General features: G+C 46.9%; 1 protein-coding gene across 1 annotated transcript; it reads right to left on the bottom strand.

Moving 5' to 3' along the window:
• Nucleotides 1-5,660: 5,660 nt before the first annotated feature.
• On the bottom strand, nt 5,661-25,956 carry LANCL1 (LanC like 1). Its single transcript, XM_039728818.1, has 9 exons — nt 25,803-25,956; nt 25,548-25,665; nt 16,843-17,050; nt 12,125-12,260; nt 11,668-11,814; nt 9,654-9,836; nt 8,889-9,065; nt 8,531-8,603; nt 5,661-7,676 (listed from the first exon to the last, which is right to left on the bottom strand). Exons 1-9 carry the CDS (start codon nt 25,884-25,886, stop codon nt 7,600-7,602), a joined length of 1,203 nt encoding a protein of 400 aa, XP_039584752.1. The 5' UTR covers nt 25,887-25,956; the 3' UTR covers nt 5,661-7,599.
• Between the last annotated feature and the right edge of the window lie 310 nt (nt 25,957-26,266).

The raw sequence follows: 26,266 nt of genomic DNA, 5'->3' as shown, positions 1-26,266 counted from the left end.
CTCAGTGTGATTAAGGCCAGCAGTCATTATGTGGAACATTTGCTCTTGCCTTGTATGCAGCTCTACACTACAGTGTAACTATTTATGGGCCTGGCTCCAATGGGATTTATGGAAAGCAAAATACTCCCAGTGGATTCGATTACCGCCTGCGAACGCTGCAAATGCTGCAGCAAATTGCAACTGCTGCAAAATGAGCTTTCCACAAGGGCTGCCTGACACGTGTCCTGCTAGCAAGAAATTCCCCAGCCATGAGGAGATGGAGTTAAATGGCTCCTCACAGTCCTGCTCTTCTTTCCCTTCTTAAGACTTACGAGTTGGTTTTAGTGCTGCCTCTGTGCCTTCTCCATTTCTGTCTGTCTTCCCTGACATAGAGCAAGCAGAGCAGTGTGCTGTCATACTCAGGCTTCAAGGGTAGCCAGTCTTTAGAGGGTCTATTGTACTTTTTTGGCCAAATTTGTCATCTTTCATCCTCTGGGGAAGATGAAGGCATTGCACGGCATCTGAGGGTGAAGGGTGGTTGCAAGTTGTCCTGTCCAGAAAAGAGAGTGGCAAAACCAAATGGTTTTTGTCACTCTGAAGTTGAGGGATACCTGAAAAAGAACTTTATTATCTCCTTTCCTTTCTGCTGGTGCTCTTAGCATCCAGAATGTCCAAATACTGGGAATGAGGTTGCTCTTGGGAGGTTCTGGACTGTGAGCGGAAGGAGGGTTCAGGTTTCCTTGTGCTAAGGAAGAAAGGGTTCGGTTTCCTTGTGTTTTCTTGGTTTTGCCTTCCCCCTCACACTGCATTTTGCCTTCCGCTTGCTGTGCTGCTGTAAACTGGATTTGTGAAATGATCCAAGGTAAAAGCTAACACCCTTGATCCCCAAAACTGGCAGCACGGAGACAGAAACAAGTGGGTGAGCGAGGTAGGGAGAGAGGCAAAGCAGAAGCATCTGCAGCATAAGGAAGTGGCAGGGACCACCATGCTAAGGGTGAGAGCTGGCTTGGGGAACACTTGGGAATACAAAGCTTTGTGGATGAGGCAATAGCAGACTGTCTTGAATCAGCAGCTCTATTGAGAATTGCTTTGTTCTGCTTTTCCCTGACAGCTTTTGAGGCAGTGGGTTTGATATTGACCCAGGAAAAATCCTGCAGGATTCAAAGACATGCCCATTCTCTCTGGATCTCAGAGCTGCCATGCATTGCACCTGCCCAGGAGACAGAGATCTTCATGCTCATCCCCTGCTTTGAAAGGTTAATTGTGCCAGTGGGGTGGCACGAGGCTGAAGGGCAAAACTCATGCCCAGACTCCAGATGCCACATTTGCAGTAGTGCCAGCAGCCTTTATGGGCTTGCAGAGCATTACCCAAGCCAAGCAACATCACTTCTGCAGTGGCAACATCCCTGATCCTTCCTCCAGGGCTGGGAAGGAGCTCTCTGAAGCTCAGCCCTTTTGTTGTGATAGATTGTAATCTTTGGCAAAGACAGGGAGTGTAGGAGGAATGTAAATACATTTGTCCTAAAGGGAGAGTGCTGCTGTATCTGTTTCCAGTTCATGGTAAGGGGATGTTTAATGAGTGGCATCCTCAGTCTTGGAAGAGCTTGCTTGTTCTTTCAAAAAAACACATACAAACAAACCCTCCCCCTGCTCCCCCAATCCAAGCAAATAAAAAAAGACAAATGAAGCAACAAAAATCTACCTGTCAGATATTGCAGGGATCCAACCAAGACTTGCATTTAAGGTCAGGCACAAATAAGCTTATTAGCTATGTCTGAAATGTGACCAACTGTTCAAAGTTAAATAATTCCCCTGACTCCTGTGTTCAGCTGTTGCAGAGGGGCTGGATCCCAAACTGCCCTCAATCAGTTGCAGCTCCAGAACTGGCCCACAAAAAGGTAAAAAATACCTTTTGCCAAGGTTGTTGAACTGTGCTCGGTAAGTTGAGAGGCACAGCTATGGAGATGCTGCAGTATCCATTCACACCAGCTGTGACACTGAATTTGGGGGTTTAAGTCTGTTGGCCTGGGCTTGTCTGCTTCCTGCTGCATTGAGTGAGTTTGCATGGTAACACTGCACCCCAGCTGTGCAGAGAGATCCCCCTGAAAACCTGACACAAAGCATGGCCTGAGACCCTCCCACACTCCTTAAGGCCCAATTCCTTGTCTTGTGCTTCTCTGTCCTCATGCACAGCTGAAGCAGGGGGTTGCCTGGAAATTCCCTGGGCAAGCAGCAGCTGAGGGACACCAAGGTTGCTCTGATCAATCCCTTCCTGTCCACTACAGGGAGTGTCAGGATAGAGGTGGAACACCTCATTTACTGAGAAAACTGTCCCAAATTTCTTCTGGGAACAGGGGAAACGCCAGCAGTTAAGGGGTGCTTTGCCTGTCCCCCTGTGAGGAAGCTGCTTGGCACCACTGTGCCAAACTCTGTACCAAAATTCTGCCCTGCTGGGCAGAGATAGCACTGCAAGCCCATCTGCGGGAGCTGTTTCAGCTCTACCTAAGCTGGGTTTTTCCCTTGACAAAAACCTCAGTGGTGAGCCTTGGTACTCTTACACATGTGCCCAGTTGGATTTTCTTGATGTCCTTTCTCTTCTGGGATCTCCCCAATCCCTATGGGATTCTATGTTTGGTGCAGCAGACTTCAAAGAGTGAAGGACAACCTGTGGAAAAGGGAGTATTTGGCTCTCTGTTGGTGGCAGGGCTTGTGTAATGTCTGTGAAGATGACATGAGGAGATAAGGTATTGTCACCCTTTTAGGGTGACAATTAGGTGGAGTGTTTCCTTGATAACCTGAGCATGAGCTGTCCTCTCCTATGGGGAGCTTGGGTAGCTTCAGGCAGGACTGAGAAAGATTTCCTAATTGTTTTTTTTTCTTTTTCCCAGGGATGTATATGACTCAGAGGCCGTGCATTTCAGCAGGGCTTCCATGATTCTCACAGTACACAAATACAGCCTCTCTCGTGTGGGCTTTTTTGTGAGTGCCTTTCCCAGGAGCCCAACCCGAGCTCTCCCGAGGTAGGACTGAGCAGCTGAGGAGTGCGGTGTGTGCCCGAAGTGACAGGGTGGCCGCTGCTGGCAGGCTGCATTGCCACCTGCTGGGGACACCAAGGCCCTTCTGCGAGGGGTCCCCTGTGACATTCACATTCTCTGAACAGAGAGACATCCTTCTGTCTCCTAAGATTTTTCTTAGGGAAGGTAGTGAGAACCTCAGAGAAGAAGAGAAAACAATTCTTATCTATATACACTAGCTTTGTCGCTTTGCACATGTAGAATGTGTTATAGAAATTGTTTACTGGAAGTGATTTGTTAATTGGACACAGGTGAAAGTTGTTTTGAGTGATCAGCCAAAACCTCAAAGCTGTGTCTGTCTGGTTTTTCTTTAGTATTATATAGGATTTTTTAGTATGTAATTTAGTAGAGTATTAGTGTAATATAATATAGCTTAATAAAACATTTGTTCAGCCTTTCTGAATCATGGAGTCAGAGCACATGATTCCCTACACTGGGGTTGCCCTGCACTGATCATCCCCAAGCTAGTGCCCTGCCAGGGTGAGCCTGGCTGGGCTCCAGCCTTTTTCCTCAGGGGCTGATTTTGAGCCTCTTGCTTTATTGGAGTTTGTCTTCAGGCACTGGTAACGTGCAAGTTGTAACTCTGAGAGGTCCAATTCCTGGTTTAGGTACTGGCCTTTAGGTTTCTTTCATGGGTGCAGCCAAAGGAATGCAGAGGACACTTTGGCCAAAGGACTTGGACATTCTGGGCAGGAACAGGTGAGGAACCTGTGTTGCTCTTCATAATGAAAAAAAAAGCAAAAAAAAAAAAAAAAAAGGAAAAAAAAAAAAAAGGATTAAAAAACCCCCCAAAAACTCGTGCTACAAATTATCTGTATGTGCTGGGAACTCGCCTGGAGTAGGACCTGCTGTCTTGTTGGGACCCAGCCATGTTCCCTTGGGTGCTGCCTTGAAAGAACCCCACTCAGATTTGGCCAAGCTATTACACTGAGGTGCAAAAACATGGGAAAAAAAAAATAAAATAGGAGAAGGAAGATGACCTAGTGCTGCAGTGAGGCCTGGCTAGATAACTTGTGTAAGCCAGCAGCTTTGGGGCCCACTGGCTGCTTCTCCCAGAGCTGCTTTTAGAGGATGTGCCACCCTTACTCTCCACCTGGTTCAGCTCCAAGCCTGTCAGGTAGAAGCAGCCTGTTCTGGGGCAGGGGGATGAGCTGGGCTTTGTGGAGGCTGAGATCCCTTCTGCTGTGCTTTTCCCCTATTAACTCTGGGAGAGCATCTGCCATGCCACAAACCAGCAGCCTGCTCCAAAGTGGTTTCAAAGGGAAACCAGGGTGCATCAAATCCCTGCAGTGGTAGTTCATAAATGGATTTATCAGCTCAGTGTGTCTGACTGCTAAGGCTAGGGGGGCTGACAACAGCTCAGGTCAGGATTTTTTTGGTCAAAAAACTTTAAATAATGTTGGCCAATGATTAAGTGTCCATGCTGATTGCTATTGGTGGGCATCTAAAAAGTTAATATGTAGGAATGAGAAATGAAGTAATTCAGGCAGACACAGCACTATCTGTTGCTCTCTTGCACTCTCTCAATGTCACATCTTTGCTAGCTGAGGCTGCTGTCAGCCCTTGAGAGCTGAAACTGTGCTGGGCTCTCGGGGGACATGCACACATACAGATGGCATTTGGTTAACAGTCTTTGGGATGTTCTTCATCTTGCTGATCACACTTGTGTACACAGGAGGTGAACACAAACTGACACAGATGACAAAGCATTCAAAATATGTTTTTTACTTTTTTCTTGGGAATATACATTATTTTATATATTTTTTTTCTTTCTTTTAAACAGACCACCACCATGGACAAACACAACCAGCAACACGTGTCAAATATCTACACGTCTGATAAAGCCCCTCTCAAGTGGCTTTCTGAAACAGAGCCATTTGAGTTTTCAAACCTTGTCTTGGTCCTGCTCCCTCCCCTTGGCATAAAGGTGGGTGGAAGTGGGCAGCACCACACCAAAGCCCTGTGTGAGAAAGGAAGGGTAACCAGAGAAAGTGCACTATGCTGTTTTCTCATCCTCACTGCTGGACTCCCTTCCTCAAGACCTTTACCATAAACATTAATATAAACTGTAGAAAACCAGGTTGTGTAGGAACTCAAGCAACTTAACAGATGCTTGTGCTGGAGGGAAGAATCACCTCTATCCATACCATTCCTGACAGCTTGGTCTTAGAGCTTCTGCTGCTGGACAGTCACAGCCTCCCTGAGGTGCCCTGTTCCTCCTTTCACTGAGCAGGAGGTGCTTTGTTAGGAGGATCCAGCTCTTCCTTTTGGTGGCCAGCACTGCACACAGGTGTACTTAGGTGCAACCAACAGTAACCTGCAGGACTCTGGTCTCCAATGGAAGACACAGAGGGAGGATGCAGCCTTGGATGGAGACACCAGTGCAAAAGGATGCCCTGGGATGAAAGCACAGCCTGCAAGGGAAAGCCCAGGAGTGGCATTGATGGACTGGAGATGAGGGAAAAATGTGAAATACACTCAAGGTGGGTGGAAGGCCACTGAGCCTCCAGGAGCTGCCAGCACAGCACAGCTGTTGTGGGATAGGTTGATCTCTTCAGACATGAATCCTGGTCACAAAGCAGGAGGTAGAAATAACCCAAAGTTTGGTTGTTTCAGCATTTTTATTAGACAGTGCTCCACTCAACAGTTGTACACGTGGCCCTGATGCTCCCCTGGTCAGTGCACAAACCTTGGGACATCACGCTCTCATGCCACCATGACCCAGGCTGCACAAACCATCTCCTTTTACACAAGTGGTGCCCAGGAGAAACCCAGGCTCAGAGCAGTGTCCCTGCACTGCCATCACACCCAAGCTGGGAGGTACTTCAAGTGCTGTTTGATGAGGCAACTCCCCTCTGCCTCCCAGTCACCTCCCTGTGCTGCTTAGGTCCTGTGAGTGACAGGGGATGCCTGCTGTGTCCACATGAGCATGAGCCTTCTGACAGGGATGCCCACCCTCAAGATGAGCTTTTCTGCAATTCAGGCTGCCTTTTGATGGACTTTCAGAAACCTCCGAGGGCAGCAGGAGCATGGGCTTTGAGGAAACAAATCAGCCTTCCAGGGCTGGTTTCTGCTCCCTGCCTAGCCAGGAGGTTCTCGTGGAGCTCCCTGTGCCACTGGGCTCAGCTTCCCTCCATTCAGGCACGTGTGAGTGTAACCCTGCCAGCTCTGGTGGTCCTGCTTTGCCATTGCTGGCCCAGCAGAGTGGCTCTGCTGCCCTGCTATTTCTCCCCTGCCCTTCTGGGACTTGAGGCACTCAGCAGCTCAACCCTGGAAATATCAAAACCCATGGCCACATTGGTGCAGGCTGAGGAGCTGCTCTCAAACAGCACAAAGCTGTGTGGCTGCATCTGTAAACTTCCCTGAGCTCAGTGTTAGCTCATGCTCAGTGCTAAGAAAGTGGTTTACAGAGCCAGGTCCCAAATTTCTGTGAACTGGTGCAGCATCAGCTAAGGACAGAAAAGCAGATTTCCCTGCAGGTACCTGATCTGCCTGACACATCAAAGCCAGTTAACCTAGTGCAGATTTTCCAGTTGGGTAGATGAGTGGTTGCAAATCAAATTACAACAAGCATTAGCAAGGCAAACAAGTGACTCAAATTATCCAGGTTTGGGAAAGCTTATAAAAGAAAACATGTAAATACCATCTATACAGCTAACAGGTTAAACACTGTCAGAACTCAGTGGCATACATTTCTTTTCCCTTTGTTGCTGCTGGTGGGCACCTGGCACCACCCAATACACAAATGTAAATAAAGACTGCAAAATAAACTCTCAAAGCTAACAAGAAGAGACCACAAAAGCAAGCATGCTTAGCTCACTTTTGGACTGGAGTTTGCCATTGAATGACCAATGGAATAGCAAGGTTTAATGTAATATGGCAGTGGATTACTTGTCTGTCACTGGAACAAATGCACAGAAGAGCCTTTGCCTTTCGAGCAGATAGGTGCAAACTCAGGACAAGCCCTTGGCATGTCAGTTCCAGCTCTGCCAGTTGCAATATGATATTAAAAATATACATAAGACTCCACAGTCCATCACATTCGCTTCACATGGCACAGCCCAGACACTGAACCATCTGCTCTCTGGGTGCTCAGAAAGAAAACACTTGAAAACAACTTCCAGGGCAATAGTCTCAGTTTTCCATCTGTTGTTCTCCAAAGGCAGCTAAATTCCTGCAACTATTTGTTAGCACAAAAAGAAGTTAAATAGCCCAGGTTACATTCAATAGAAAACGTCTTCCCAGGAAATGGGATACAGGAAATAGCAAAACTCTGTACCCAATAAAATACTGTACAGTTCTCCCTGCTCCCACCTGCAGCCCTGAGTTTTTAAGGGACACCAGCAAAGCCTGCATTCTGTCTTTTAAACTAAACAATATAATGAGACAACTAGAAATGTTAGAGAACTCAGCATGCCCTCAGGAGGATGGATTGATGTTCAGTTAGGTGAACAACGGTGAGTCTGGAAAAAGGAGAAAGCAGCCTGGAACTGCATTTCCAAGTGCAGAAGGATACAGGCAGCAAACTGCCAAGCAGGGTTCAGATTTAGAGTTCAAATGCAGGGAACTTGGCCTTGGTAGGCACCAGCAGGTCAGCAAGAAAGTAAATTGTTCCAGCCATTCCTGAGGATGAAAAAAACACACTGTGCTTCAGAGAAATTCCTTTTGGGCATTGTTTTTCTCAGTTATCCAGAGAGTGAATGAGTTATGAAGACAAAAGAAAAGGTCCCAAATAATTTTCAAGGTCTGAGCCCAGGTTTCCCAAGCAACTTTGGTACCTCAGTGGGGAAGCATTTTGAAGTTAATCAAATGTTGAAAAGTACCTGGCAAAATGTCATGGGTCTTTTCTCTGCTCCAGCTCCCTCCCTTCTGCTTTACCCATCTGCAACTTCAACACTGGGCAGCTTTGTCAAACTCTGCTCTTTGAAACTGCTGCCCAAGGTCCTGACTGATAGAATTTCGGCTGTCCCTTGGGCTGCAGCAGCCTGGGGGGCTGGCTCCTTCAGCAAATACCTGCTGATGGCAGATTTGGGGGGAGCTGTCAGCAAGAGGCACAAAGTGCCACAGGAGCCACCACGGCCTGTAACAGCAGCCCATTTGTTCCTCACCTTTAGAATCAAACTGGAACACTCATGAAGGATTTCAATCCTTAAAAATGTACGGAAAAGAGACTGACTGAGAAGCCAGGCTACAAATAACCAAAAGGAAGCTTGTAGCCATGAAAGAATTCCCCTTGAGATCTGTATGTAAGTCTGTGGGGGGAGTCAAAGAGGACAAGATGCTGCAGCTAAAGCATTAGCCTGTGCTACAGGGAGACTCCCTCTGGGCAAGGGTAGAAAAACCCAGTGGGTACAATTTCCTTTCTGTCCTCTACACTGAGTTTTGCAAAGACTCCAGTGGAGCTTGTATTCTGTTTTCCTTGGTGCTAGGACAGCTTAGATCCAGGAGCAAAACACAAGGCTAGAGACTGAGATTACCTTCAAAGAGAGAGAACGGTGTGTCTGGAGTCCGGCACCCATGCTGCCCATAGCTTAAACACCACTCTGCAAACTGAGAAAAGAGGTACAAAAAGTGTTCAGAGTTGGTTAAAGGCAAGTCTTGAGAAGAAAATACTATCCCTTGTCCCCACACTACCCCTTGCAGAGCAAGGCTTCTGAGGGAAATCCCTTCTGTACAGGCTGTCAGACAGTGACTGCACTAAAGGACTACTCTGGTGCAGCGGGTCAGATCTAGCTGCATGTCTGCCATGCTAGAAATTGGATTTCAAAGGCAAAGGCAGTCATTGTAGAAGGCAGAAGTGAATAAGGCCCTCTACTGCCTCACACCCACTCTTACCTTGCAGGCCCTGTAGAGGTATTTCATGTTCTGAGTGAGGTTGTACAGTGCCAGGAAGGCATAAGCATTGCCAGCTGTGCCATGGCACAGCCCATAGCCTTTCTTCAGTAACCCATACTGCCAGATCACTTCTGCACACTGCAGGGCATCATTCAGGTACTGCTGCTCCCCAAAGACCTGTGGAGACAAGAAACTGTTGTCCCTGCTGAGGCAATGTCCTCCAAACAAAGAGCATCCCTGTGGGATGCAGAGGCTTGGGTGTCCTGCTGAAGTGACTCTGCTGTTTACTTTTACAGGAGGATATTTTTGGTATCATGAGTGGGGATGTAAGACCACTACTCCACACACAAGTAGTTGTCACCACCCACCTGCAACAGGACAGCCCACACAACTGATGGGTATTTTCAGAAATGAACAAAGAGCATCCCTGTGGGATGCAGAGGCTTGGGTGTCCTGGTAAAGTGCCTCTGCTGTTTACTTTTACAGGAGGATATTTTTGGTATCATGAGTGGGGATGTAAGACCATTACTCCACACACAACTAGTTGTCACCATCCACCACCTGAAACAGGGCAGCCCACACAACTGATGGGTATGTTCAGAAATCTTTGTTTAAAAGACTAATTTCTGTATCAAAGGTTAGTGTGGGGTGATTTCACTGTGACAAACCATCCTACTTCCAAGCAAAGGGGGTGTTCCAGCATCTTCTCCAGAGGAAGTTTCACATTTAGGGGTCTCTGAAGGGTTTTTGCAGGGTGTCTGGTACCTTGTATGCCTGGAGAAGCATGTAGATTACACCTGGTGCTCCATGGCACCAGTGGACGAGGAGGTCTCTGGTGTCACCGATGCAGGGAGGGTAATTCCCAGATGGGAACTTCAGCTGGCAGACATAGTCCACGCTGGGCTTCACTGTGTTGTGCAGCTTTACTTGGCTCACTCCAAAGCCAGGCTAAGAGAGAGAAAACATTTAAATCAGGGAGAATTACCATTCTGTCTGTCCCTAAGGTCTGCCCAAAAGGTGGAAACAAAGTCAACTATGGCTACATTCCCTCTTGCTCCTTGTAAATCAAGTAATTTCTTTGGTTTGGGCTTTCACACGTCACAATTACCCAACCAGTCCCTGGCTGCTGTGCCTTTTGGCAGGAACTTATTTCCAGTCCTACCCTTGCATCCCAGAAAAAAAAGACTATTCCTAGCATGTCACCTGGTCCTCTAAGCAAGAGAGCTTGCTGCTGCTTTTCCTAAAAACGAGCAGGAATAGCTTCAGGTCTAGAATCAGTATCAAGGATGATTCCTTGCACCTAGAGCATCTCATCCCTTAGCTGCTGGGCCAACCCAGCTGGCAGGCTGCAATTCTGAATCTTCACAGATGTTGCTGGGTAATTTCAAGAGGCTGACTTCACTGCTGACCTCAAATGAAGGCAAGGGAATGGCTTCAGTGTCCCAAAGACATGAAATCTGTGCAGTTCTAATTTCCCATGGCAGACTGCAATGTACACACTGTTCTCAAGCTGGTAACAGGAAAATTAAAAATCAATACTTGTGCTGTAAAACCATTAGAGATAAAAGATGTTTTCCTCTCCATATTTCACACGCTTGCTTCTCCCAAGGGTTTTTGTGCATTATGCTTGGTTGATCCAGGCTTTTACTTCATATAGCAGAGAAGCACAAAGCCCATGCAGTATTTTATGGGAGACTTAAAATTATTTAAAACAGCCACTTGGGAGCAAGCTCAGGGACTTGGTACAAATTTAGGTTCACAGCACATTGCTGTCTTAGCTTGCTATTCTGTGCTCCTGGGTAATAATCACCTTGCATCCCCCTCTTGCCAAATCTTCTACTTAAAAACCACCAACCACCTCTTCCTCTCTGAGCATCAGAAAAGTTATATTCACAGGACTTCTACTGATCCTGTACATGGAATTTAACTTTGACAGCCCTGAAGGAAAGCTCAAATGCTTGAAACCTGGTGGCTTCCTTTTCCACCTGCTCTCAGAGTTATGTCTAATAAAAGATTATAGACTATTTCTAGTCCAAAATAATTTGTGATGCTCATGGGTGCTTTTAATGCTTTAAAAATTCAATGGTATTTTTTGCTGTTATTTTTCTAAGCACTGTAAATATATGCACAAAGGGACCCTCATAGGGGAATTATCACCCTCATTTTTTTCAGAGCCAGAATAGGGAATACTGACAGAGCTCCAGTGAATTGTGCAAAATAGTGAGAAAGCATCAAAAGCAAAGGGGTACTGTATCTCCCAGCCTCTTGTCTTGCTCTGCCTGCTTCAACTCAGTTCCTTTACCAAAGTTCCATCTCTTTCACATTTAGAAGCAGGTTCTGCTTTGGATACAAAGGCATTTCCCACTTTCCCACTATAAGCACAATTTCTTTCACCATGCTTTTCTCTCAGAGATTCTCACTCTGCTCTAAGTAACCATCTCATAAGATGCAGGGAGCCAGCAGATACCACCAAATGTGAATAATTTAGAAGCAATTAACATGAGGGGGAAACTCAGACCCAGCTGAGCTACAGGCCTCCATTATGTGACACTGCTGGTTAATGCAAGTCACGTTTCTCCACAGATCTTCAAGGTCAGAGATTCAATCTTAGATTTGAAGAAAACCTTTACAATTGGAAATGCATGATAAACACATGGGTAGGTCCACCAGACAAGGCATTTTTCCCAGTTTGACATTACCAAGAGCCAACTGAAATGTTGTTCCTTGCCCAAAGGAATGTGAAACAGCTGCTAAGGGCCCCTCCCCTCGTGTCTCTTACCTGCATGAGATAGTAGTAGATCCCAGCCAAACCATGGGCTGCTCCTACGTAGTACTCCTGGTACCACTCAAACATCAGTGGGCTCTTTGCTGTGAAGTTCCTCTTTTTGGCTAAGCTCTCTCCTGAGGCTACAACTGCTTCACAGACCTGTGAAGGGATGGGAACAAATGTGGGTGAGGGAAATGTTGCTGCCCCGGGCAAAGCACAGCGAGTATTCTGACACAGAACAAGAATTTTTTTTCTGCCCAAGCAGAGGGTGGAATGAAATGTATGCCAGTCCAGTACTGCCTATGGACTTACATGGAAGTGGTTCTTTGTCCCTTTGGAAGAAAAGCCATACCATGATGTGTTTTCTCCCTTATTGCCAGAGTTCTTTACATCTAGCATTGATTTTTACCTGCCCCAAGATGAGTTGCATGGGAGGAGACAGATAACAAATCAGCAAAAGGCTCAGTACCTGCTGAATGTGACTCTGAGGGATCTTTTCCTCTCCAAAGTGCTTATTCACAAATATCAGCGCAGAGAGATAGCCCATGCGCCCGTAGAGGAGCTCATCTGGCACTCGTGGGTCAGCCTTGTGCAGGTGCAGCAAACTGCAATGAAACATTCATTGGGGGAGATGAGAGGGAAATGCACTCAAACATTACACTCCAAGCCATGTAAACCAGCACGAAGGCTGGAGCTCAAAACCATGGTTTGTTCCTTCATGCTGCTGTGCCCTAGGAGCTGTCAGAACAGGCTCTGGCTCTCAGCTTTCCAGCTGCAGGAGGTGTGGAATCACCCCTTCCCTTCTGCCTTTTGTTTGGCTGGTTGCTTCAGTCTGCTCTGCTCTTCACAATGCACTCATACTATGTGCTTGGGTTTTACAGCACCAGCTTGGAAAGCTACAGGAGGGAGAAACCTGGGCTAAAAGAAATGGTCAGCATAAAGCTGCCGACTGCTCTGGAAAGGCTGCCCACCATTATCTCCTTGTGATGTTATTGGCAAGGTGGATACTCTGCCAAAAATCACCACTTTCAAATTATGGGACTATCCTTTTAATTTGGCTGCCTAAGGAATATTTGAAAGTCAAGCTAGTGCTAATGGTATGTGGAAAAATCTCACCCCCAATGCTCTAAAGTTCTGATAGAGAAGCCCCTTCCTCTCCATGCCTACAAACAGCCTGGACTATTCTGTCAGGTGAGATAGAGGTGTCTCCATGAGCTAAAAATCTAAGTAAGAGGTGGAGCTACACAGTTGTTTAACATCAAGCTGCCAGTGGCACATGGAAGAAATATCCTCTAGGTAGAACTGAGCAGCAGTGAGGACAGCTTAGCAAAGTGGGAGTGCTGTGGCTGGCTGAGGACAGCTTGCCTGGCACCAGGCTTTAGCCCAAAAGTGCAGAGTGAGGTCTGCTGCAGTCAAGTATTGCCTTTGCCACTTTTTTATTATGATTTTGCAAAGCTGGTGATATTCCTGTAGTGCTAACAGAGACTGACAGCACTTCACACTGGTGCTTTGTAGCCCAATTCACTTTAGATGCAATTTTTCCTTTGTTTTACCTCTCATCACACTTCCAGAAAGACTGGATGTCCTTCCCTGTCAGGGCAGCAGGTAGCAGTGTGATTGCATTTGACTTTATTTTTCTGTTCACCTGTAAGACAGCAATCTGAAAAGTGCCATCACTTGTAAAATAACAGCACAAGTGGCTTTAAGGCTATTCCCTGACTGTTTCCAGCTATGAACCAGCCAGGAAAAATTTGGTGTGTGCTGATCTTCCCTGCCACAGCAGTGTGAAGAACAGAGAACGTGCCTTGGCTTCCTGTGCTCCAGGGACTTTGCAACACTGTGTTGCAAAATAAAGAAGGAACCAAATGCCTCAAGTAGAGAGGATGCTGGGCTGTGACTCCTCACAGCAGAAAACTTCTCCCTTGGCACTGGCCTCAAAGTGCACAGGGATTTTGAAGGAGAAAGGAGAGAGAGTGTGTCAAGGTGGACTGGCTCTTGTACCACTTGACATGTGGACTGCTCAATGGGGGAGGTTTCTTTAAACCCAAGAGACAGACTTTACACCCAAGGCATGGGTTCATCTCCCTGCTGCTGGAGCTGAAAGGAAAGGCCTCGTGGTGCCTATTGCAGAGTCCAAGGAAGGCAGATGAAGAGGGTTTCCAAGGAGCTGTTTGGACAGATAGACTCTTTCACCTGTAAGACAGCAATCTGAAAAGTGTCATCACTTTTAAAATACCAGCATAAGTGGCTTTAAGGCTATTCTCTGACTGTGAACCAGCCAGGAAAAGCTTTGTGTGTGCTGATCTTCCCTGCCACAGCAGTGTGAAGAACAGAAAAGGTGCCTTAGCTCCCTGGGCTCCAGGGACTTTGCAACACTGTGTTGCAAAATAAAGAAGGAACCAAATGCCTCAAGTAGAGAGGATGCTGGGCTGTGACTCCTCACAGCAGAAAACTTCTCCCTTGGCACTGGCCTCAAAGTGCACAGGGATTTTGAAGGAGAAAGGAGAGAGAGTGTGTCAAGGTGGACTGGCTCTTGTACCACTTGACATGTGGACTGCTCAATGGGGGAGGTTTCTTTAAACCCAAGAGACAGACTTTACACCCAAGGCATGGGTTCATCTCCCTGCTGCTGGAGCTGAAAGGAAAGGCCTCGTGGTGCCTATTGCAGAGTCCAAGGAAGGCAGATGAAGAGGGTTTCCAAGGAGCTGTTTGGACAGATAGACTCTGCCTGGCAGCAGGCTGGCCAGAAGAGAAGCTGGCTGGTGATTCAATGGGGGAGGTTTCTTTAAACCCAAGAGACAGACTTTACACCCAAGGCATGGGTTCATCTCCCTGCTGCTGGAGCTGAAAGGAAAGGCCTCGTGGTGCCTATTGCAGAGTCCAAGGAAGGCAGATGAAGAGGGTTTCCAAGGAGCTGTTTGGACAGATAGACTCTGCCTGGCAGCAGGCTGGCCAGAAGAGAAGTTGGTGATGTTGTTCAGCTCTGAGATGTCAGGAAATGTCAGGTGACACAGAAGGAATGGATGGATGTGTGAATTGTAATAGCAGCGTTAGGGATTTTCTCAGTTCTGGATGTGATATCTTTTTTTTATGGGGAAATCTGGAGCAACTGGACCATTTTCTGTTCTTTGAGCATTACTGCTTTACCTCTAACTGCTTTTCAAGCAGGATCATCAGAAGAGAAAGCCTTGCAGGAGTTTCTGCTTGATGCATTCAAAAAGAGATGCCTGGGATGCTGCTGGACTGACTGCATGCAGAATGCATTTCTCAGGTGTGTGGGTAAGTTGTGGTCTCTGAAAGAAGAGCCACTCCTATTCACATGATCAGCCTATCACCTCAACTGTCAACAATCAGCAGTTTCTGGACAGAGGGAAATCAAGGCAGCTGTAGAGTAAAATGGGATTTTTGTACATTATTGGCTCTGAAAGCAAAGCTTTGACCTTCTCAATTGGTGGGAGGTGACAGGAAAAAGAGGGCTCCTAGAACATGGCTCAGATTTTCACAGGCTCTTGGAAAATAGGCTGCCCTGAAACATCAGTCTCTCTAGAGCAAAAAAAGCACATTTTTTGGTCATGAACTCATTTAGGAAAAAGCAAGCTTCTGTCTGTTCCACTGCAGGTAAAACCTGGCTGATGGATTCTCTCCACTGCCTCTGTAAAGATGAGGTACTTTAAAAGACAGAGGACAAAATGCAGAGAGGCCCTTCTTCTCCCCAGCTCTGATAAAAGTGCTCTTTCTATGCACTTGCACTGCACAGCTTAGCAATTGTCCTGTAACTAAACAGGATACTCAAAAACCATGTAAGAGTTTTGATTTAGGAAGCTACTTCTCAAAGAAATACTCTATTTTAAAGGAGCACAGTTAGGCTAACTGCTCTGGGAATTGGTGGCAGAGTAAGGACAGTGTAACTGTTCATTTGAGAAAGCCACATTTTTCTGTTTTCCTCTTCCAGATGTATGAAGAAACCAATTTCCAGTGTTCTGACTTTATTATACCATTAGATGGCAGTGCAAAATTAATCACAAGATTCCATTCTGCCACCAAACCACAGGCAGAACAAGAGGGATATGGGGAGGGGAGACCTCAGCAAGAAAACATGAATTAGGGATTGTTTTTACAACCTGGGACTTATGCAGTGACCACAACTGACCAGTACTGTCTGATAGATGAATTCCCTTTTTGTTAACAAATATGTTAATCATAGTGAATTTGCCACTCTATCAAAGCAAAATCTAACCCACAGATTATTATCAGAATAAAGAAAGAGTTCTGTCCTCAGACTGATTATATCTACATAAACCAGAAGTTAGTTAAGGGAGTGGAACTTGGTGTCCAACCAACAGACACCTCTGATTCCCACCTGTGGCTTTTTTAAATTGCTATTATGCTTCACTTACTCATGGCTGCTTAAGGGCAGTCAGTGTTCTGAATTGTCAGGGGTTTTGTCTTTCTTTGTGCTGATCGGGTATGAGTAGACACTCTCTACAGAGCTGTTTCTCACCTTCTTAAAACCCATCTCCTTTAACTGAGAAATGCTTGCAACTACATCTCCTTAACTATTTTCCTTCCTCTGCCACATGCTGATCTATGCTTGCTTGTTTGTCCTTTTCTTGTCTTAAGTACCCTGCAAAAATGCATGTGAAAACAGTCGAGGAAAGGCAGGAAATAGAAATAAATGAATCATAACCAGCTGCATTCTGCAGTTGAAAGGGATGCTGTCAATCTTAGGTTTAAGTCAAAGACAACTAATAAAAAGCAAGTGGAAGCAAGTACCAAAATTAAATCTAATAATCTTACCACATTTTTCCTTTTCATCAAAATGACTGTAAAGCTAAATTAAAACGTTCTCAAAAAACACCAAACCCCACCTTCTGGCTTTTTTTGTTTTTAATTTGGGCACTTTTTTCTTCCTGTGTTTATCAGAATTATTTTTAAGATGGCAGTACCAGCTGAACAATATCCTTTCTCCCCAGCTTGCAGGCTGCCACGCAAACGTGTTTATCCTTAAACCACCTCTTTTACCAGGGCAGGAAAAGTTTGTGCTGCCTCGCTAAGTTACTGCACTATTTCTCACACAAGACTGCAACAAAATGTATTCACATTTGTCAGAGAGTGCCCAATACAAGCCCAGACCAGCTCTGTGAGCATGAGGAAGGTCTGGTCAAAGACATAAGCAATTTTTTTTACCGGATGATGCAGTCTTCTGCCTGCTTCTGGTTCTGCAGCTTGTGGTAGACGACAGCAGCCACTGCCAGGGGCCCGGCATCGCCACACAGGAAAGTGATGGATCGCCTGGTCAAGCACCTCAGGCTCTTCTTCACGTACTCATGGGCCACCTGAAGGTAGGCTGGGTCTCCATACACATCAAACAGGTGCAGATACAGCAAAGCAATGCCTGCAGAAGGAACAGAAAGGTTGCATCCACCAGAAATGGTTGTCACTTCAGTGAAGCTGAAAGTCTGGCCTGGCCCTCATCTAGGGCACAAGCCTGACAGACAGGCTGCTCAGGGACATAACCCACAGCTTCTTTTCCTGCTTTGTCATCTCCTTGTAACTTGATGCTGCTTGTGAGTGGATGGCAGGTCAAGACAACAGCAGCGTCTGACCCAGGAAGGCCTGGAGAACAGCACAGAATTGCATAAAATTTTATACACATTTCCATACAATTTTAGTAGCAAGGAGCAAAAGATGAGACCTAGACAAAACCCACCTAAATTACCTGTGACTTATGCTCAACAGTGAAGGGGGAAAAAACCCCAGCCTTTGGGCAAAACAGAATTGTCACCCTCTCTATCTTTTCCCCATGGTTAAGGGGGTAAGGGGTTGGGTCACTTAGCTTGGACTGGATTTTTTAAAAAAGTGACACATCATTAGCACTGAGAAACAGCATCCTTAGGAAATCCAGACATCATACTTGACTCTTTTTAAAAATTTCCTTCTATGATTCTTTTTTAATTCCTTTCCACTGGGAAGCACTGGCAAGGTTGCTGCAGTTCCCTGGACATCATCTCCTGCTGTTGGGCAAGTCCTAGGCCCTAAAGCAAGGACTGGTGCATCCTAGAAAAAAGGGACTGCCCAATTCTCCTCTACAGCAATCACTCATGAGATCAGCCCTTGTCTGAAACACAAACAGCTGCCTGGAATACTGGAAAAGGCTGGATGGTGCTCACCAGAGGTTTCCAATGGACTGGCCAGCTACCAAAACAGTTCTGCTACTGAGCAGTCACATCAATTGCTGTCCTTTGCCTCTGCCTTGTGTTAACCCAGCTCTTGAAGCTTTCAGTAGGTGAATGAGGAGCTCTCAGTAAGTCTGTGCCTGACAGGTCAGTCACACTTGAACCATCCTTCTGATCTGGGAGCCATCCTCAAACCTGCACTGAAAAAAATCCACTGGCTTACATCACTTTGAGAAGAGCTTATTTCTCCCCTTAACAATAACCATTTCTAAGAAGACTCAGGTCCTGCATTAAGCCTAAATTAATAGAGCCAATCTCTGCAGATTTTGATGTGTTAAGGTCAAGGGAGCAAGCGTGCTGCAAAATTACAGTCCAAGGTACTGAGGACAATTTCAAACTTGGATAATTTTCTCATTTTGCATGGGTAATCTTCAAAGCTTCATGTTACAGACAATTCAATTCCACATGTACATTAAGTATAAAATTTCCATTTCCTGCTGAAGCTAATAACCTTGTTCTCTCTCTAAGCAATTCAGTGCTAGCAATTCTAGAGAGAGCTCAGCTGCACAGTGCCATCACTCAAGTCTGTAAGGATGTGGAAACGAAGCCTTTCTTTAAAGGGGAACCCTCCTTTTCCAGCCAGAAAATGTCAAGTGACTCTCCTTGATTTATTTCGTACCTAGCACATCTTCTAGACTCTTATTAGCCTGACAGCTATCTGAGCACAACTTGCACTCTTAACTTATCTGCTTTTATATACTAGCTTTGTAAGTTGTTTCTATTCTCACTGCCATCACACCACCCTAATTGTGCACATAAATACCCTGCCAAGACCACTGCAAGGATTGAATTCTTAGAAAGTAAATCTCAGCATTGTTTTCCTCTGATTTCTTTGCCTCTCCTCTTTTAAAACATTTCTTACCCCCATTCCTCTTGGGCCCAAGCATCTTTGGAAAGACTCCAAAAAACCACTGACTAAAGGATGAAGCTGCTTCCCAAAACATTCACTTTCCCTTTTTATTTAAAACTGAAAGGTCTTACAAATTGCATCTAAAGCCAGTTTTCTCAATTCATTCCTCTTGTCAATTAATACTGGCAATACTCTAGGTACGCATGAAAGCTGTTTGTTGTTAAATCTCTTCTGTTATAGTTGGGCAGATGAAAGGGAAAAAAAATTAACAAAGGGTTTGTGTGTTGAGATAAGGATTGGGAGAAAAAACACTCTAAGGGCAAAACAGGTTCAAATTTAAAGGTATAAAGTAAATTTATTATTAACAGAGTCAGAGGAGGATAATGAGAAGTAAAATAAGCCTTTAAACACATTTTTCCCCCCCCTCCTTCCAACTGACAGCAGAGAGAGCTAGGGCATGAGGGTTTTGGTCAGTTTGTCACTTGAGATCTTCTTCTGTTCACTCAGGGAGAGGAGTCCTTTCTCAGCTATGATGTGGGGTCCCTCCCATGGGCAAACAGTCATTCCAAAGCTGTTGTGCCATGGGTCACTTGTCCAGGGGGTATAGTTTTTTAAGGATAGGCTGCTCTAGTGTGGAAGCAAGTGGAACTCTGCATCCCCTGCAGACTTCATGCATTACAGGGGCACAGCTGCTTCACCATGGTCCTCACCACGGCCTGCAGAGGAATCTTGGTTCTGACACTTGGAGCACCTTCTCCCCCTCTTTCTTTCCACTGACCTTGGTGCTGACATGTTTTCGCCCACGTCTTCACTTCCTCTTCTTTTCTGACTAGAAGACAAACTGCTGCTTGTAGTACCACTGTCAACAACTCCCACCAATTCAAAGATTCCTGCAGGATCCTGTAGCACTGAGAAGCTGATCTCATCTAGGTTCCATGCCAGGGAATTAATTGCTCATCCTGTTTCTGCTGCTGACCAGGCAGCCCTGCCACCGTTGCACGGGCAGTGGCGGCTGCAGCAGCACTGGAGCTGTTTAATGCCTTTCTTCATGTAGAGAGGTGTTAAAAACAAAAGCAAGGTTTGCAGGTTCCACAGGTCCATAGTCTCTCTGTTCAGCTCACATCTCTGTATATGTGGGCTGCCAGGAAGGAGAAGCCACCACCCCGGCCCTGCCCTTTCAGTCACAGTGCTGTATTGCCACAGGCTGTGCCAGCATGGTAGCAGCCACGGTGCCTCCCCACCCCTGGGGAAAAAACTGTGCATGCACTGTTTTGATTTTCTTCTTAAGTGTGTCATCACAGAGGAGTTACCAACCTCTGTAAGTGGGCCAGCAGCATATCCATCTTCAGAGCCATCAGAGATTGGCTCTGTCGAAAATAGTAGAAGCTTCCAGCAGCTTCTCACAGAAGGTACCCCTGTGGCCCTCTCCTGCTACCAAAAATCAGGCCATGCCAAATCAACACAATTCCTCAAGGAACTCCTCATTCCCAAACTGATCAGAAGGGCACAAGCAGTGCTGCCTTCAGCTTGCTGGTCCCTCTGTTGGCACCTGTGAGCCCCAGTGGGGAGAAGGCAGCAGAGGAGGCAGGCACAAGCACGAAGAGGCAATGTTGACAGGTGTATGCAGAGGAATATAAAACAGTCACCTTGGTGAGATAGATGGTATCAACCTGTGTGCCAAGGTGCAGGGAGAGTATTTCAGAGGCAGTGCAGGTCAGGGACAAGAGTATCCACACGGTGACCTTGGTTCAGTTAAGGCAGTGCTGCTCTGCAGAAGCTCTTCCACAGCTCTACCTCACTCCCTCTCCAATATTCCTCACCCCAACTGACTGGGTAGGTTGTGACTGACTGGGTGTTTGTTTGGCATGCTTTAAGTGGTATACAAACATGGCACCACCAGACACACGGAGCTAGGTAGGCTGTGGATCTGCTCCATTTCTGTGCGCCCTGGAGGTCTGATGTTCAGTGTCCTAGTTGGAAATGTGACCTAATTTTGTGACCTCTGACTGTTTCCAAGCAGAACTGCCATACAGTGGCCAGCTGTGGCCCGCTACTGCCAGAGATGTCTGGGCTTTGTCCTGTTGATTGTTTACTACTGGACCCTTTTCTCTGTAGTTTCTCAGATGTCCAAGTTTTTTGCTTCTTGCCCCTGCTGCAGAGGTGAATGAGATGGGGAATGCATCAGGGCATCCTTGATGGTACAGGACTGCACTGAACACGTGCTGCTGACAGCCCACCAGGGCCCTGCTGACTGAAACAGCCACTCCAGCATGCAGAAAGCCAATACACAGGAGTTGAGTGTCAATGCCCAAGATGCTTGCTCATTGCAGGGAATTGGGAGGCCAAAGTCAATCCTGTGTGCCTCACAAAGCCTGCTTAGTGAACACCTTCACAAGGACAGTAAACAGCAACTCTCCTCTCACCTTCCTGCAGGGTAGGTGCAGAGGGCTGCTTTGCATTAGAGATTTCTTTAGAGTGGGGCAGTGGAGTTACAGACAATTGTGCCAGAGCTACAGCCAGCTTGTGCTGATGCCCTGACTTCAGCAGCCATTGCTTTCAACAGAGCAGGCACTGCTGGAAATACCAGGTAAGGTCTTGCTTGTGAGCTGAAGCTCTGCAGTAGGCAGAAATGTGAGCTGAAGCTCTGCAGTAGGCAGAAAGAGTACCTCATCCACATGACCATTCTGTTGATCCAAGAGAAGCTGTGCCTCAACTTCTCTGCAAGTTTAGACTTGCTCTTCTGTTGGCCTGCAAGCAGCTTGCTTTGCAAGCAAGTTATGCCCTTAGACTGTCCTGAACATGCCTCCTTGCCCAGCAGGAGCTGAGCTGTGCTTCTTCTGCCAAGGAAAGGAGGTTGCCACAAGAGGATATTTTGTTCCAAACCGACCACCTAGAGTTATAAAGATCTCAGAGATCTTGTATTGACCCAGGGCAGTAAATGAGCCAGCAGCCTCAAAGCAGGGTGTCAAACACAGAGGGAAGAAACAGAAACCTATCTCTGCACAGTGATAAAGCCTGATGGTTTCTAATGAGACAGCTGATCCTATTTTATTAAGTCAGGCATGGGGTAAAAGAGCATGGATGGCCCAGTGTTATTGCCCAGCTCAAAGGAAAATTAGCACCTCTCCTGGTGCAGACACATGGGATGCTACCTTGCACTCCTAAATGCATCCAAAGCCACACTGCATGCAACAGTGAGACATCTCTGGAAGTTCATGTTCAGAACTGGCTGAGGAACCAGTTTGCAGCTTCTCTTCCAACTGCATGATTGATTATTCAGGATGCCTAAGCATTTATCCTGCCTTAAAACCTGGGTAACAGAGCTTCTTCTGTTAACCTTTTTACCCCATCACAAAATCCTACAACAGGTTAGGTTAGCAGGGATCAATGGTGATGTGCTCCAGCCCTCTGAAAGGAAGGTCAACCTCAAATTTGCATGCCATTGCTCTGGGCCTTGTCCAGTCAAACACTGACTATCTCCAAGAACAGAAAATTCACAAAAACTACCTGCTGAGCACTTGGCAGGAATGTGGTTTATGTGAGTGACCCAAAGCACTCTATTATCTCTCAGCAAATGCAGCCTCACTTTCTCTTGTTCTGTAGGGATTATCTGAGGATTTCCATTATTCTGAACAGGACTAAAAGAAATGTAAGGTCTCTGGGTTCTGAGGTTAAAACACAACATATTGCACTAAAGTGAATGAAAAGTGTTTTTCCAGAAGTTTTCCTGAACTGGTTGAGTTGTAATTTCATTCTTACATGGCTTTCCTTTCAAAAGACAACTGAGCCCTGCTCCTCATCCCTACTTGCCAATGGGCCAGCCAAAACCTGTGGATGGAGCCAGCTGAACTTACTGGGCAGTTTTAGAGGCTCCCCATAACTAAGACTTGCCAGAGAAGGGGATGCTTGCATGGGAAAAAAATTCCAAGTGAACTACCACAGTGTGGAGGAAGGTGAATCTCTCCCTTATATAGCTCATCACCTTGGAAAGATGCAACAGTCCAGTAGGCACTGGACTCAGGAGCATTCTGGCTTCTGCAGTCACCTGGTGACAGGAATGAATTCCTTCCATTCCCTTTCCATCAGCTATGCTCCTAGTCAATATAGTCTTCAGAGCAAGGCCTTTTGCATGTCACAAACACCAACAGGCATACAGGTATCCCTCAGTATCCTCAGGCTAATCTGTCTGGAAATGAATGAGGCTGCTGTGCTTCTACCAGGATCTGAACTGCTTCTGACTCTGAATTAGCTTAGAGCAGTTCAGCTTCCCTCAATCAACACTGTGATACCAGTGAAACAGATTAGGGAAAAAACTCTTCCAGCAGTCTCCCTAAACTGATGAAAAGCCAAAGCAGAACACAAGAGCTGAGGCTGGTCTGTACCCAGGCACGTACCAGGTGCTGCCTATGGGGCCCTGATCTCTATGGGGAGCTGAATGAGAACGTAACAAGATGATTCAAATATGTTTTGAGGGCATTCAGCCATGCACTGGATAATCTTGATCCAAAGTGTGTTTTCACCGCCTCTGAGCTGAAAATCTGAGTCCTTCCCTCTCTCTGCTCCAACTTCACGTGCCAAGAAGCCGTGGCTTCCCTGGCACGAGTGCACGCTGGGGGAACAGGGCTCTGTCAAGTGTGTTGGGAAAGAAAGGAGCCCCAGAGTAAAGTGCCAGCATATGCTGTGTATTACTGAGTGTAATATAGTACACTCAAGTACGTTACATTTCACAGAGTTTGTGCCAAGAGAGCCATATTTCAAATCTCCCTTATTAGCGGCCACGAGAGTGAGGGTTTATTTCAGACTGCTGGGCAATGATTCACATGAGGAGATACTCAACAAGCCTTTCCTACACAAGCAATTACAGGAAAAAGCTGCTGTCTTGGCCCAATTAATTTTGTCTCTGGAAACCAGCTCTGAATAAATTAATATAGCTAGAATTGGAAAAGAAGGTAGGGTGACAAAGTTACAGTGTAACATCTGCAAACTTCATCATGCTGGCTGTGACTTCCAGGAAATCTGTCCATGGATTTTTTTCCTATTAGCCAAGGAAAGAAGGCTGTGTGCCCATTGAGGAATGATCTCTAGGAAGAAAAGAGAAGAATCTCTCTTGAGAAACTCCCGAATGAAAAGAAGCTGGAATCCTGAACCAGAGTTCTCAACCATTTTTTCATAACTGCAGTCGCTTTCCAACAAGAAGTACCTTAGGACCACCTTCAGAAAAGAAACACAGCCTCTGGGGAAAAGTGTTTTCCTTCTCCCCAAGAGTACTCCTAACATCAACTATCCTCCTGCTTTGTCTTCTGAATTTTCTGGCCAGAGGCAGACTCTAAAATCATGACTGAAGACCACCCTTACCATAGCAGGTCTCATCAGAGGGGACCCCAGCGCAGGGTCACACAGACTGGAAAAGTGAACATGTCTGCCAAGGTGAAATCAGCCAGCACTCAGCAGAAATGTATAAATTCACTGGCAGCAGGAGCAGAGTGCAGCCAAGATAGCAGCTGATGAAATCAATGTTCTCCCACGCTGGAATTTAATACTGGCATCCTAGCATTTCTTCTGAACTGCTCTTCAGTGCTCTCAGTGTCTGTCTGCCTTACTAAAATTCTGAAGCAGGCACTTCTAGCGCTGCTGTCATCAAGCTGCAACGTTAGTTTAGCACCAACACCACTCTCATAAGCAAACTGTTGGCATTAAGTTCCACAGCACCCACACACCAGCCAGCCACACCCAGATTGTACTGTAGAAACCTGCCATTTAAGACTGCAGCATACTGCAAAAAGAAAAGAAGCAGCACCAAAAAAAAATCTTGCAGCAAGCATGAGATTGATTTCAACTACCCTATGGTCCCTGAATAGGGCCTGGCACAGCGCAGAAGGCAGGAGAGATGTCAAAGCACACAGCAGCAGCTGAAGTTGGGGCACAGAGAAAGGTGTGTCCTCCCTGGCACCACTGGGTAGAAACAGGGAGGCAAAGGCAGGGCACACTTCCAAGGAAGGAAAACCAGGTTGCAAATGCAGAATAGGAGAAAAACAAGTTCCTGGAAGCTTTGCACACAAGTTAGTATGAGGAAGGCTTCCACACTTTGTTATACTCACATTAGTATTTCTGCTCCTTCTGGAAGGCACTGGAGCAAAACTAGCGCTCACTAAATGGAGTGGCACTACCTGGGGAACAGGAATGGAGCAATCTTCCAATCAGACAAGGTCATCAGATAAATTACAGCCCGAACAGAGAAGATAGACATTATCTCAGGCCATTAAGCTCACTGCTGCCAGATGCAAGGGCTCCTTGCAGGTAAATGACTTACCATGTACACCTGCCTACTTCATGGAGCAGTGGATGGAGCACTGGTTTTGTTGTCATCATCCCCACTATGGGTACACTTGGAGCCTGTCCCTTTGAAAGCTCCCATGCCTGCTCTCAAACGAGTGCTGGCTTTCTCCATTGTGTAAGTCCAGCACTATTAACTAGACCCAATCCTGCCCTACGACATTGTGGTCTTCGCAGCACGAAACCTGACCTGCTCTCAAACGAGTGCTGGCTTTCTCCATTGTGTAAGTCCAGCACTATTAACCAAGACTAGATACAATCCTGCCCTACGACACTGTGGTCTTTGCTCTGCAGCACGAAACCTGCCTCAAAAATGGGGAGTCCGGAGAAAGACATCCCCTTGTTCTAATGGACTAAAACATGCAGAAGAAGTGCCATTCTTGACGTGGCTGTACCATGAGCATTCCGATGGCCAAAGCCCCACGGTTTGCCAGGACCTGATGTAGAGGTCTGCTCCAGGGACCCGACCCTACCTGCCCAGCCAGTGTACGCGGTGCAGTCGTGCGGGTCGGCGGACTTGAGGCCCTTCTCCATCTGCTGCAGCAGCTCCCTGATTTTGTTATTCAGCCGCTGCGTGAATTCGGGGGTCAGCTGCGGAGAGAAAACCCACCAAAACGTGAAGGCAACATCGGTACACCGGGCAGCCCCGGTGTTTGTAACCTGACAGGTCTCTGCTCCACACGGCCGGGGGCAGGTCCCCGGAGCCGCCTCACCCCAGCCCCGCTCACCCGCCCGGCCGCGTCGAAGTAGCTGGTGGCCAAGGACTTGTCATAGTCCGCGTAGGGGTTCGGGAGTGCCCGCTGCGCCATCATAGTGCCGCTCGGCTCGGCCCTGCTCGGCACGGCTCAGCACGGCACGGCACGGCACGGCTCGGCCGCGGCCCGCCCCGGCTCCGCCCCGGAAGGCGCCGCCGCTGCCGCCGCTCGCTCCTTCCCGTGCCAGGGGCGGGCTCGGGGCCCGGTGCTGCGGGGGTCACGGCCTGTTGCGGCACGCTGTGTCCGCTTCAGAGAGCCCTGTGGAGCTGAGGTCCCCTGCAGCTGATCGTGCAGGGTTCCATGCAGCTGATCGTCAAGGGGCTGCTTGCAGCCGGCCCTGTGGGTTTAGGGGCCCGTTGGCAGCTGGGTCTGCGTGCTTTAGGGAGCCCTTTGGATTATACGGTCCTTTGCAGCTGTCTTGTGGGGCTTAGGGACAC

Source organism: Passer montanus, unplaced genomic scaffold (assembly GCF_014805655.1).
Source record: "Passer montanus isolate IOZ18808 unplaced genomic scaffold, ASM1480565v1 scaffold66, whole genome shotgun sequence".
In the NCBI taxonomy this organism is placed as follows: Eukaryota; Metazoa; Chordata; class Aves; order Passeriformes; family Passeridae; genus Passer; species Passer montanus.
The sequence above is the reverse complement of the archived record's forward strand: the minus strand, read 5'-3'. Positions and strand labels throughout refer to the sequence as shown.

What these genes read in the sequence shown, in the direction of transcription:
- LANCL1 (XM_039728818.1), bottom strand. Translation starts at nt 25,886, where the DNA reads ATGATGGCGCAGCGGGCACTCCCGAACCCCTACGCGGACTATGACAAG. An exon ending in GCAGAAGACTGCATCATCCG is followed by an intron (nt 12,261 to 16,842) that starts GTAAAAAAAATT and finishes GTTTCATTGCAG; the next exon opens with TTTGCTGCACCTGCACAAGG. An exon ending in TGCTTCTCCAGGCATACAAG is followed by an intron (nt 9,066 to 9,653) that starts GTACCAGACACC and finishes TTGTCTCCACAG; the next exon opens with GTCTTTGGGGAGCAGCAGTA.